The sequence below is a fragment of the Rattus rattus genome, chromosome 8 (assembly GCF_011064425.1).
Source record: "Rattus rattus isolate New Zealand chromosome 8, Rrattus_CSIRO_v1, whole genome shotgun sequence".
In the NCBI taxonomy this organism is placed as follows: Eukaryota; Metazoa; Chordata; class Mammalia; order Rodentia; family Muridae; genus Rattus; species Rattus rattus.
Genome location: NC_046161.1, coordinates 60,934,975 through 60,948,966, shown reverse-complemented (window position 1 = coordinate 60,948,966; position 13,992 = coordinate 60,934,975). Strand labels below are relative to the sequence as shown.

General features: G+C 40.3%; 1 protein-coding gene across 1 annotated transcript in view; it reads left to right on the top strand.

The window, feature by feature from the left end:
- Nucleotides 1-637: 637 nt before the first annotated feature.
- The window catches only part of Usp3 (ubiquitin specific peptidase 3), a 72,637-nt gene continuing 59,282 nt past the window's right edge, over nt 638-13,992 (top strand). Inside the window, exon 1 of the mRNA XM_032911303.1 lies at nt 638-922. Within this exon, the coding sequence (XP_032767194.1) occupies nt 832-922 (91 nt within the window). The 5' untranslated portion in view covers nt 638-831. The remainder of the gene's footprint in view (nt 923-13,992) is intronic.

The following is a 13,992-nucleotide window of genomic DNA, read 5'->3' as shown; positions in this document are numbered from 1 at the left end:
TAATGGGCAGGAGATAACAGTGAGTCATAATGGCATGGCGTGGACCGGGGAGAACGGGCAGTCTGGCAGTACCATGCAGTACCCAGGTGACGCTCTCAGGCCAGAGTTTGGAACTCAGAACGGTTCCGGACCGCGCCTGCTACTGGGAGAACACGAAAGTCAGGACTGTTCTGGGCTCTTTGCAGCGGGCTGGGCCATCGAGGGCCACGCCTCCAAAGTCTGTTTCTTCCTGTGCAAAATGGGGCTTCAAAGCGTGAACCTGCGAGTGGTTTTCATTTTCATCACACTTTCTGGTGTAGCTACATTTTCTACTTCGCAGTTGTAGTCAACTCATTGCAGTAGACGCAGCGGTCCTAACCGGTCTGCCCCGATGAGTATCCACACTTGTCAGGTCCCAAGAGTCGCCTGCCGCGGCCCGGGGCAGTCAGAGTTGGGAAAGTCACTTCACATCCCCTTAGGGACCCTACGCGAGCAGCCAGCGGAGCGTGAGCGCCAAGGCCCCGCCCACCGGCTAGCGTGGGGGCGGGGCGGGGCCGGGCCTGGGGGGCGTGACCAGCAAGGTGGGCGGGGCAGTCCGAGAAGGCGGAAGCCTACTGTTTCTGGACCGTGGCAGAACCAGGAGTCCGGATTTCCACGTTCTCTGGAGCGGGGCGCCGGGAGGCGGCCGGTGGCAAAACCCGGCGCCCGGAAGCCCTTGCTTTCTTTGACGCAAAGGCTCGGGACCCAGCAGCCACCTTCTGCCCAGCGCCGGGTCAGAAGCGACCCCAGACGGAGCCTCCGTAGTCCCTCCGCCCCAGAGCCTCGGCCGTCCCCGCCGCCGTCCTCGTGGCCATGGAGTGTCCGCACCTCAGCTCTAGCGTCTGCATCGCCCCGGACTCAGCCAAGTTCCCCAACGGCTCCCCGTCGTCCTGGTGCTGCAGCGGTGAGTGCGGCTCTGGTGCTGGCCGGCCGCGCACCCGAGGTCCGGGCTCTGGCCGGGGCCTTGCCGTCGAAGGGCCGCGGGTGCGAGGGGCGGCGCGCGGCCTCCGGGAAGGCTGAGGGGAGCGGGCCCGGCGCGCGGGGCGAGGGGACGCGGCGCGGCGCGGCGGGCGCGGCGGCGGCTCCTTTGTTTCGCGCGGCCCGACCGTCGGGCCGGCTGAGGTGAGGCCCGCGGGGGCCTGAGGCGAGCGCGCAGCGGCGGGATGACGCGGCGGCCCGCACCCCAAGGCTCCACAAACATAAGGGCCGGCCCCGCGTGCGGCCGCACGTGTGGCGGGGCCGGGCTCGCAGTCCCCCGTGGGCCGGACAGGCAAAGCGCCGCTCTGCGGGCGCAGCTTTGTCTGGGCTGCCGGCGCGCGAGCCCCTTTAGACTGCGTTTCCTCCAGTTCCCACAGGCTCTTGCCCCCCGCAGCCCCTAAGCGGACTGCGCTGGGGGCGGCTCATCTCGGAGTCTTGCCTCAGCCTGTGAGGGTGAAGTTTGAAAACAGGCTGTGGGCTCCAAAAGCTCGGGAGAAGGCAGCCAACAGCTGCTTTGGAAGGGTGGCTCGAGTTTTTTTTCTTTCTTTCTTTCTTTTTTTTTTTTTCCCCCTTTCGAAGATTGTTTCGAGACAGTCTTTCGGGTTGGCCGGGATTTCGTTGGGAATTCCCGAGTGCGTTTAAGTCACTTTGTAGGTTTATGCTATGCTTTTGAGTCGCTTACGCGTTAACTCCTTCGGACCCCTTGGAAGTCCCGGTGCCCTCTCATTGTCTGGCCCGACTTAAGGTCGGACGGGCCACCCGGCTTTGATTACTTCCTGGTAGGGCCTGGTGCCGACGCTGGTCTTTGTTTATGAGCTTTAAGAATATCACTGGCAGGTTGGACTGTAGTGTAAAATGTGAATCGCAGTCATCAGAAATCAAGTTCATTTGCAAAGCTGGAAGACGGCGGTACGATTCTGCAGAGTGGTTTTTCATCCTCCGTTGGATTGGAGCTAGGAAGGTAGTTTAGGGACTGCTTTAATACTTTTGACATATTACTTCTTCAAAGGTGATTATATTTTTGAAGCAAAATATATGGGGTGACACAAAGAGAACTGTCCTCCGGGATAAGGAATAGAAGTAACTGAAGTTTTCTGGAGCACCAAGACTTGGTGTCTTACTTACCTTTGTAAAGTCAGGTGTCTTTTTCTGTTCTGCATGAAGCCTTTAAAAATTAATAGTTAATTGGTCTCACAGGACAGTGTTGCAGTTCCTTTGGTTTGTGAGACTGGGTCTCTATTATAGCCCAGGGTGACCTAGAATTCATAATTTTCCTGTCTCAGCCCTTGGAGTGCTGGGATTATAGGCATGTGCTACCCTGCTGGGCCAGTATTGCAGTTCTTTGTGGGAGTGCAGAACTTGTGTGAATGAGCCTTACCTGCAAATGCATCTTCAACAGTGAGTCTCGAGCTTGGAACATAACTACTACCAGACCAGTTCAAGTGGTCTGTTAGTTAATTAACTATAGCTTTTGGGCTATAGTTGAAGTTTTTCGAGTCTCTCTCTCTCTCTCTCTCTCTCACACACACACACACCCTCCCTCCCTCCCTCCCTCCCTCCCTCCCACTAGGAAAAGCTTACACCTCACAAGGAATGAGGGCCCTTCTTGTCCATCTGTAGTCAACTACAGGAATTCAGAGGTGGGCGCATCAACACAAGCCTAATTTTTTTTTCCTATGTAAAATCACATCAAACTTAGAAATGGCTTCATTGTGCACATGCATCTAAAAAAAAAAGGCAGGCAAGAATTATGCAAGTGGCAGATATCCTGTTGTGAGTCAGTCTTGCCTCCATCAGTTAAGGAGTCCACTTTGACTGGGGAAGAGAGATGCAGCAAATGAAGCCTCTCTTGAGGAATTCAGCACATTAAAATGGAGCATAACTGGGAGACTTGTGCTGAAAACAAGAACAAATTAGTAATGGAAGGGCGATTTCTTTACCACGTGTAGCAAATGGTTGCCTCTGACCCTGATGGGTCTAATCACTTGCATTTGTAGGACCAATAAAGCTAGTTTCACAACTCTGTGGGTGTTTTTTTCTATCTCAGGCTCGTTTCATAATGGCCTCCCATTTAAACCTGTTGGCATCCCTTCTATGGTACAATCAAATGTTATTGTATTAAGCTTGATCTTGTTCTTGCCTGTCTGTAGTATCAGTAATTAAATGATCGGTAAATCTGTGATCCCTAAATCTGTGATCCCTTAACTAACTCATCATCTTGGAGTGTTATGTATTCTGTTTTTTTTTTTCTTTTTCTTCAACACTCCAGTATTTATTTATTTATTTATTTATTTATTTATTTATTTATTATTTTTTGTAAGAGATTAGAAGGGTAGCCAGTGAGTTGAAATAATGCTCTCACTGGTATTGAGTCTCATACTTCTTACTGAGGAGGGAGAAAATCCCTGTTTTGGCACCTGGACAATAAAAAGTAATGCCCCTGCCTTATTTTTCATTGGGAGTATGCAACTATACCCCAGTGAGACAGCGAGGCAGATTACAAAAAACCAACAGCACAGACTGTAGCAGGCCCCACCTCATTGGACCAGCACTCCTTTTTCCTTGAGTGTGAGTTTCATTATGTCATCTGAAAAAAGAACAGTGCTTTGCATTTACTCCACAAGTCTCTGTTAGGATGAGCAAGATTGTGTGTGTGTGTGTGTGTGTGTGTGTGTGTGTGTGTGTGTGTGTGTGAAATTTTGCTTTCTGGTGTCTTAAGTAATTTATGGTATCACAGATTAGTACATTTTTATAAATAGGACTCTGAAAATTAAATATCTGAGCCCACTAAATGGAGCCCAAACACGTTGGCTTTATGACGAATTGTTTTACAAGGAGAGAGTAATGATATTTCAGAACTTACTAGAGCTACTTAGCCATGGAGGGTACAGTGTGTTAGGTTATGTAATTGTATGCTACAGACTTCATACGACTTTTGTTTGTAAGGCCTCTTTATAATCTGAACATTTTTCAGAATCCTGGGTATTTGTGTGACTTAGGTCTATTAATACTATATTAGAAATTAAAACTAAATATTTACTTATTTAATTATGAGTAACAATAAATCTGATACTTATAAACAGAAATGATCATTTATGTGAAAAATTTTCAAAATTGAATGGGGAGAGTAGCCTTTTAAGTTTATATGGTTTTGTAATTTTTTTTTCCCAAGCCAGTGTGGCCTTGGCTGTCCTGGAACTCACTGTGTAGTCCAGGCTGGTCTTAAACTCAGAGATTCACCTGCCTCTACTTCCTGAGTTCTGGAATTAAAGGTGTTTGCCACTACCACCACCCAGGCATATTTTTGTAAACACATTTGGATTGTCACATCTGCTTCTCATTGCAGTCTCTTCAGATATCAAACTTCACATATTATGTAGAAAACCTACTTTGTGCTCTTGAGAGATCGAAAGAAAACATTCAAATAACATAGACCTGGTGGTAGTGGCAGATGCCTTTAGTTCCCAGCACTTGGGAGGCAGAGGCAGGTAAATCTCTGTGGAATTGGAGGCTGGTCTACAGAGCAAGTTCCAGGACAGCCAGGACTACACAGTGAAACCCTTTCTTGAAAAACAGCAAAACAGAGCAACAAGCACAGAACCCAAAGTAATATAGTAATATCTTTTTCTTTCTCTCTACCTTCATATCATTCATGGACCTTCTGGATCTACTGAAAAGGGACTCCTGAAGTCTAGGGTTAAAGATCCTACTTTGAGATCTCATAGGCAGAATGGTTAGGGGCACCTGCTCTTATCAAACTCACATTATAAAATTAGAGAAATTCATGAAGCTGGCAACAGGTAGTCATATTTGTAAGTACTTGAAGTTTGAAACACTTTAGCTGAGAAATAGATCATGGGGTCTAGTGGATACTTGCTCTCAAAAAGTAGGTCTATTCTAGTTGGAGAGCCAGGAAACTCCTGTTTAGAAGACAAATCCATGTAGTAGTTTAAGGTAAATGTTGAAAATAGGGATCTCCTAATGAGGTAAAAACTTATGGCTGCCTAATGTAGCTAAGAACATTCTAGTTTTAAGTTACAAAAGTTTAAATTAAAAAAGTTTGAAAAGTTAAATGGGCCAATCTCTCGATCCTTGTGTTCTATGCACACACCAGATGTTATTTTCAGGAACTGGAGGCTTGGGCATTCCATATTTATTTTTGTGGTGGAAAGTTTAACTAGTGACAAAAGACAGGGATAAAACATGAAATGCTTAAAAACGATATCCTAACCAGCTCTGTTTTTAAACTAAGGAAAGCCAGGAGTTTAGGGCTATAGTGTTGTTTGTTTGGAGCTATGATATAGTAGGAGTCCTGAGACTTTCTCCTGATTAATTCTTCAGAAAGTTGAGGGAGCCTCTAAATTTCCAGGACACTCACACTTAAATCACTCTGTTCAAGAAAAAGGAATGATTCGATTGATCTGCAGTTTGTGTTTGGAGGGGTTGTTGGAGGTAAACCTGTCTGTCTTATTTTTTAAAAAAATCCTTTTAGTAGGATGAGGTGCCGGCTGGTTCTTTTGTCCATGGTGATAAATTTATAATGTACTGATCAGTTTGTGATAAAGGTAAGAGGTCACCTTGATGGAGTGATGAGTTATTTTGTATCCTATTTCTCTCAGCCTACATTTAAAGACGACTAGTTTGTCCCTTGGACTAAATTTTCTAGATAAGATCAATTAGTTTACTGTGGTTGAATATATTAATTACTTTTAAGTAGCATTCTGTGCTGTGTTTACTAAATATCCACTGAAGTGCTGTACTCAGTGAATGCCTGCTTAATGAAGTTTTTTCACATAGATTATAAAATGGTCTCTGACTTCATTTTGGGAATAAATGCAGATGAAGTGAGTTTATTCCCCCAGAATGCTTTCCCTAGCCTCCACTTCCCAGTGGGTTAGCCAGAAAGCTGGATTGTAAGAAGGTGACCGTTCATGACCTTGTTAGTACAGAATAGGTAGTCTTTAGGCAGTGTAGACATAGATGGGCAGATGGAAAATTAGTTGTCTAATGAGTAGGGTCATTTAAGTCAATGGTTAGATGATATTCATACTGATTTGAAGATTAGTATTTGAACTTTGTATTATGCTTGTGTACTTTCTGAAGAATTTGAACTATCTCAGTAATATTAATAAAGCCTAAGTCAGTGGAGTTGTCTTTCTAGTCATGCTGGCAGTGTTCTTCCCCAGCCCAACCCTAGTACTTTAAGCCTTAGCCTGTTCCTACAGCCTCTAAGTGATTGATTGTGGATTTGAAAGCCCTGGAGCTGTCCACGTGCTCTGTTTGACAAGGCACAGGGCTGAACCTGAAGGGGTGAGCCAGGGCTGTTTCTTTTGTGATCAGATGTTATTTTCCAAGTAATATATAAAGAATATAAAGTATATAAAGAATATCCTGCATGACTTAAGCAGAAGGAAAGGTTGGGCTGAGGGAGAAATTAGGACTCTTTGTTTTCCTGGAACTCATTTACCCTCAAGAAATTATAACCATTTTTTACATTGATACCATGAACAGTAAGATTTTATAACATTCTACTTCCCCTCATTGAAATTTATTTAATATTTTAAAGTGTGTGTGTGTGTGTGTGTGTGTGTGTGTGTGTGTGTGTGTGTGTGTGTGTATGTATGTGTGCCGTGTGTGTTTGAAGCACTATCAATTAGAAGATAACTTACTGTAACCGACCCCTTCCTTTCCAGTGATCTACCACATCAGGCTTGGTGGTATGTGTCTTCGCATGCTGAACCAATTGCAGGCCTCCTTGTTGGAATTTATGCAGTTTTCTTCTGAAAGATTTGCTTGTGCTCTTTTAAACTAGATGTAGAGATGCTAACAACTTTATAGTATTTTGTAGGTAGTAAGCAAAATAAAGAGTAGTTAGTAACTGAGTAATTTAAATTCCTGTCTTAAATTTTGAGTCCTCTTCTGTTGGAATAATTTACATGTGAATTTTTTCTTCATTTTTTTCTTTTTGAGCCCTTCTTGTCTAACATTATCTCTGTTGGGGGGAAAACAGTCTTTGATTAAGCTGCTTCAAACTTACTTCTATAAATGTTTTGTGTTCAGGCCAGGCTTGAGAAGGGATTTAGTAGGAAGCACTGCAGTAGAGCATGTGTGCTGTGCAGTCTGTCAGTGTTTGGTTTATTCATATCCTTTTAGATAGAAGAGCAAATGCTCTAGGTGTTTTCATAGCGCTTTCCTGGACAGATGGCTGAGGAGGAAGTACTTTGATAGATTCTCAGTGGGGGTTGGTACTTGGAGGGTATGCTTGTGATGATTGACAGTTGAGAATGCTGAGAATAGTATCAACCTCAGTAACAGCTTGTTCATCTTACCTGGATTTGTCTTGTGCCAAGACCTCTCAAGATGCTCTGAGATTTTTATATAACAGTCTGTTTTGGGAATGTAGGTAAGAATAGATATCATTGAGGCTCAAAAGGTATTCACCAAAAAACTGTTCATTGCAGTCATATCTTGAAATCAGTGGTAATTGTTGAATGAACTTTGGCTTAGAAATTTGTAAACATAAACCATCTTTTATAACTACTATGAGTCTGCAAATGTTATTATCTGTAGTAATTCCAGATGTTTTCTCATCTGTTGTTTTACTGAGTAGGAGGAAAACTGAGAACAATATAAAGTAACTTCAAAGCAGTTCGCTAGCATTTAATCCTAACTAATTTAATTAACCACCTATCCTTGTAGTTTCTCTTGATTTATAGATTGTGAAACTGAGACAGAGGTTAGGAGTTGCTTAAGATGTTCCGGGATATTAAAAGATAGCCCAAAGCTTAAATTCAACCACTGAGACTTTTTTAACTTGTCTTTTGAGAGTAAGGTCTTTCTTTTGTCATTTAGAAACTTAATGCTTAGTGATTTAAGGGGCTTAAAGGGCTTGGAAACATGCTTGAAATGAGTTCCTTGAAAGATTTTTGCTATGAGAATATGTTTTTTAAATTCCACATCTTAAAAATCATTCATTTTAAAACTTGGTGTTTGACTTCTATCATCCAATTTATTGATTAAAGTGCTAGCAAATGGGCACAAAGCATTGTCTATGTAACTGGGAAGAAAATAGCCTTGGAAGTCAGCTTCACTATGCTCAGTTCCACTTTATTTTTTGTAGACTGAAATTCACCATGCGGATATAATGTAACAACCGGTCAGTATAGGTATAGAAACAGGCAGTAGGCTTCTGGTTGTTGAAAAACATGTCCTTCAATTGAGTTCTTGTCCCCCTGCTTGTTTCATTTTGTTTCTAGTATTGGAGATTTTTGGTGGTGGGGTTTGTGTTCTGTAGAAGAGGGAGAGATTTCTGAAGCTATGGAATTTTGCTTTTGCCTCTGATAATTCAGAGGTAACCTGAAATCCGCTTTTAGGTAGCATGTTTATTATATTTAGTTATATTCTAAGATTTTCCAGGTGTAGTTCCTATAAAAGTGAATTACAGTTTTTAAATTGCAGGTCTTAAGACATATTCCTCCCTTGTAGTGTGTGTGTGTGTGTGTGTGTGTGTGTGTGTGTGTGTGTGTGTGTGTGTGTGTGTTTGCTTTGAGTTCCGGGCCAGCCTGGTCTATATAGGGAGTTACAGGACAGCCAGGGCTACCTAAAGAAATTCTGTCTTAAAAAAAGAAAGGAAAAAAAAGGGGGAGGGGGGAAGAAAATTAAACTTGGACATTACAAAATAAATTTGCACTTGCCTTTAGTTGTGTTAGTTGAATATGTCCACAATAAATTGTAACTAACTTAATTTCACAATTCTGAGAAGGCAATTAATTGGGTGTTTCTTTTAAAAGATAGTATTTCGAACTGGATTTTATCTGCTTTAGGACTGAGTAGCTATATCAGTGATGTGTTTTCCATTCTTGAGTAGAAACTGGATCTTGTTTTTTTCTTTATTTTAGCTGGATTGAAGATAATCTTCCTTGTAGAAATCTGCTTGTCTTTTTATCTTTGACCTGCTCTCAAGACTAGCTTTTAGGGACTTTTCTGTTCTTCTCATCTTTGAGAAGAGACTACTATATTTTTGTAGATTTAATAGAACTAGTTGTAAGGTAGTACACTGTTAGCTTCTTTAAGTCTTTGTTTGACCTTGCTGATTAACCTGAGGTTTCATTTTTGACTTACTAGGCTTTGACCTGTGGCAGTTCTCCTGCCTCAGCCTTCCAAGTAGCTAGGAGTACAGGTGTGAGCCATCACACCTGGCTTGGATGTTAATGCTTTGATAAGTTTTGGAGGAGAAAAATTAATTTTTTTATGAAACAAATTTCTATGATGAATTGTTTCTCTATGGTTATACATATGCTGCAGAAATCTTCTTGTATACTAGGGAGCTGCAGAAATGGCTCAGCTGAGAACATTGGCTATTCTAAAGGATTCTGCTATTCTCCAGCATCCACATAGCAGCTCTCAACTGTCCCTTACTCTTCCAGGGAATCTGATGCCCTCTTCAGAACTACCCAGGCACCAGGCATACATATGATGCACAGATAAACAGGCAGGTAAAAACACCTATACACATGAAATAGAGATTTTAAAAAATATATTACGTGGAGACCATAGAGCAACGTTATTATTGATAAAAGAATTTTAAATTTTACTTTCATGTAGTAAAGTTTGGATTTAGTTGAAATTTGATTTAATTCAAGTTAAGTCTTCATGCGGGTTATGCTAGCTGCTAACAATGAGCTACATCAGCTTTGTTGTTGATGTCTTTAGTTTTTAGTTTTTCTGTTTTTTGAGACAGGGTTTCTTTGTGTGGCTCTTGTCCTAGAGCCTGCACTGTAAACCAGGTTTGCTTCGAACTCAGAAATCTGCCTGCCTCTGCTTCCCGGAGGGCTGGGATTAAAGGCATGCAATAATACTGCCACTGGGCCCTGTATCAGCATTTCAAAGAGAATTATAATATATCTAACAGATCAAGCCTCACTTGTGTGCACCATAACTACTGAAGGTCAACATTCATTATGTGAAATTAGTCCTACAGCCTAATTAATTGTTTTGATTTATTGATTTTCAGTATTTTTGTTTGATGTTTTAGAACCTCATTAAAAATCTTTTTTCAGATCTAAAAATATTCATGGTATATGTTTTGGAAGATTGTTATATTTGAAATTGTATCTTTTAAATTTAAGTTAAATTTAAAAAATAAAAAAAGTCCAACCTTTTTTTTAAAGTAATAATAACTATTTAAAAGAAATGAAGTAGTTAATACTTGTGGAGTTTGTAGGTGACTGTTTAATAGAATTTGGGAGACTGGAGAAATTGCTTTGAGGACCCACATTTTCTTAGCCCACATCACAGGACTTAACAGCAGCCAGAATCTCCAGCTCCAGGGGATCTGATGCCCTCTTCTGGGCTCTGAAGATACCTGAATTCTCAAGAGCACAAATTCATGCAAATAATTGAAAATACAAATCTTTGCCAAAAAATGGAATGTTGTCTCATATTTAAATACATGCCCAATGTGTATTTTTTCTGTTTTTTCATTGACAGTCTCATTAGTTTTAAAAGAATAAAATTTCCCATCCCAGCTAGCAGTTAGTATGGGATTTTTTTTTTCCACTCTGCTTTAGCACTAACCTTTATTACAAAAATCAAAAGAAACTAGAAAGAAATGTAAAATGTGGGTGTCAAACTAGTTGTTCTCTGAAGAAAGTTTTACACTAAGAGGTCTGTAGATCTCAGGGCCTAGATAGATGGGTCAGATGGTTAAGAGGTTAAGAGCACTTGTTCTTCTTGAGGAACTGTGTTTACCGAACCTATGTGTGACTCAACCATCCTAATTCTAGTTCCATGGGATCCAATGCCTTCTGACCTCTGGAGACACTGCATGCACATGTTGCAGAGACATATATGCAGGCAAAAATCACCTACGTACAAAATCCAAATATTTTTACAAAGGGACTGAAAATGTAATCATTTTTTGTATACTTATAGGAGGAAGTATTTCCTTAATACATATAAATTTTTCTTAAAAATTTGAGTACTTGCTGTTGTTTTGAAAAAAATAATGTATATGCTTATATTGACTTATTTTCTTTTAAAATATCAGTACTTTTTAACTGTATATTTGCTTGCTTAGATTGTTGGCAGAGGCATAGAATTTTTACATCAGATCTTGCTATAAATACATGGAAATATGTATTTACACTAGATTTTCTTAAATGATTCATGGCTTTTGTTTTCATTCTCTATATAATTGGCTTTTAAGGGAAGTTATTTTTGAAACAATATTAAACTCTTAGTAATTTGTTGCTATTTGTGTCTGGTTTCCTAGACAGGAAAGTGTCCTATTCTGATTGTGATTTAATGATCTGTTGTAGCTTGATCTTAGCCAAAAGGTCAAAAAGTGATCCTGTTGTGGCTTTAATGGTTATTGGCTTCCATGGGTAGAGACACAGTGTAGGATTTAAGTTGAAGACTGCAAAGTAGAAACAACCGAGAGATTTTTGTTTCCCAGAATAGGTCTGAACAAATCTGAGTTTGTAATAGAAGGAATAATTACAGGAATGTTTAGCATGTTACAGTTTTGAGAATGTGGTTTCATACATTATTTTATATGATGTTGAAACTGATTTTAGATGTCCTCTTAAAACTAGAGTAAAATACTTGAACCATTTGGGCAATGAGCCTTATGTATAAGTTTGCTTTCATGTGTGGGAGTCACCAGGACCAAATGCCCTCTTTTCCAGCTCTGTAGGTATCTGGATCTGGTAACATATAGATGATAAGTTTTGTCCAGCTTTGAAATTGCATTTATTGTAGGAGAGAAGGACAAATTAGTGTAAAAGTAATAGGAATTGAATAGGTGGCCTGGTCCAAAATGATGAACTGCTATTTAAATTTTATGCTTTGTAATAGAATTTAGTGCCCTGCCCCCATCCTCTCCCTACAGTGGTTGGGATTTGATTCAGGCTCTTGTACACACTAGAGTCCTGACAAGTTTTTTGAATTAAAATATGATTTGGGCAAGTTTGTGAGTTGATATGACTGTTTTACCCCTTAAGAATTAATCCATGGGGCTGGAGAGATGGCTCAGTGGCTAAGAGCACTGGCTGTTCTTCCAGAGGTCCTGATTTCAATTCCCAGCACCCACATGGTGGCTTATGACCATCTATCTACAAAGGGATCTGATGCCCCTTTCTGGCATGTAGGTGAACATGAAACAGAGCACTCATACATAAAATTAAAAAAAAATCATGTTTTCAGAAAAGTAATGTGTATATACATAGTTGTTGATTAGTAAACCAAAGATCTTTGAATAGAAAAGCAATTTCCTTCTCTACTGTCAGGCCTACAGTCATTTTCTAGCTCTGCTTAGTGCAAATGCTCTCATAATTACTTGAGTACTTGTCAGAACACAGTTATAAGTTTACCAATTTGAGGCTTTATTCCTTACCCACTTTCTATGCTAAATGACCATCATTTATCCTGCTGTTGCCTATCTTTACTTCCTAACATAATTAGATAATAAATTTTGATTAATACAGTGACTAATTTTTCTTTCTTTTTAACATTTATTTTCCTTATTGTCTTAGAATTGTTTAACTTTAGACATTTTCCCCAAGTGTTCTTATAAATCAGTCAAGGGTGGTGAATGATACTGTGTTCCTGCCTCTGTAGTAGGTTAGATAATCTCCCTTTTCCTGGAGACCTTTCCAGAACTCTGTGCTCCCATTGGGGATAATTGATTCTAGGCTCACAGGGCAGGCAGCTTTCCTGTAGTTACCTTTGTTCTCTTATGTTAGCTCTTCCACATTCTGGATCCCATACCTGCTTCTTTCTTGGTTTATTCTATTCTTTTGTGCAGTATATTACTTAGGTCCCTTCCCATGGAATGTCAGTTTTTGACTATTTACAAGTCTGGCATTTTGATTATATCTTTAAAGTGATAGCTTGGCCGAATATGGATTATTAGAGAAGTTTCCTAGTTGAAAGACTGTTCCTTTATTTTTAGGTTCATTGTGTTGCGGTTAGGACCCTGATGCCTTCCTAGTTACCTCTTTCATGCACATGCTTTTATTTTTTGCAGTGGTTTTCTTGAAAATTCAAAATGTTATCTTGGTGTGCATTTTTTTTTACATTTAAAGAGACTTAAAATTTTTTTATTATTACTGTGTGTGTGTGTGTATGATGTGGGGGAGGTGCCTGTGTGTGGAGGTCAGAGGACACTTGTGGACTCAGTTTTTTTCTTCTACCTTTATGTAGGTTTCAGGTGTAGAAATCCGTTTTCAGGCTTGTGTAGTGAGTGCTTTCCCCTTCTGAACCATCTTAGTTCACTCTACAGGCTTTAATCTCATACCTATAAGTTAGGTATATCTTTATAACATACATTCTTAAATAGGTATACGTTACCATATCATCCTTATTTAGATTTGTTAATTGTTAGGATTTTATCTCATTTCTATTTATTTTATCACTTTTCCATAGGTACCCTCTGTTGATATAATCTACCTACCCCTGGATAATTTGTGTACATAATGTCCATTATCATAAAATAAGTACATAAAAATAAGTACAAGGACTCTCTTTGCGGTAAGCATAGGATATTGGTCAAAATTAAGACATGTAGTAGTAGTATAATATACATTTCATATCCAGATTTCTTCAGTTGTCCATATGTGTGCTTCATATCTGCCTTCCCCTTACCCTAGGTAAAAATCCAGGATCATGTGTTACTTGTAGGTGTTGTAACTGTTTCTCTTTCATATGGAATAGTTCTTTTATCCATTTTTTGAAGAACTCCAGTTTACCTGTCTATAAAATACTACTAATTTTGACACTCTATCATAGATAGATATAGTAGAGATACTTGCTACTGTAACTAGCAAGTACTATGTGCTCACACTAGGCAAGTGGTATACTACTGGGATTCACCAATCTGTTTTGAAATATATATATATATATTCACAGGTATGAGTGCATGCAAAGGACCTGTACAAGATCAAGCCTACCAAAATCCCAAAATCCCAGCATGGTAGGTGAGGGGCTCATAAAGAC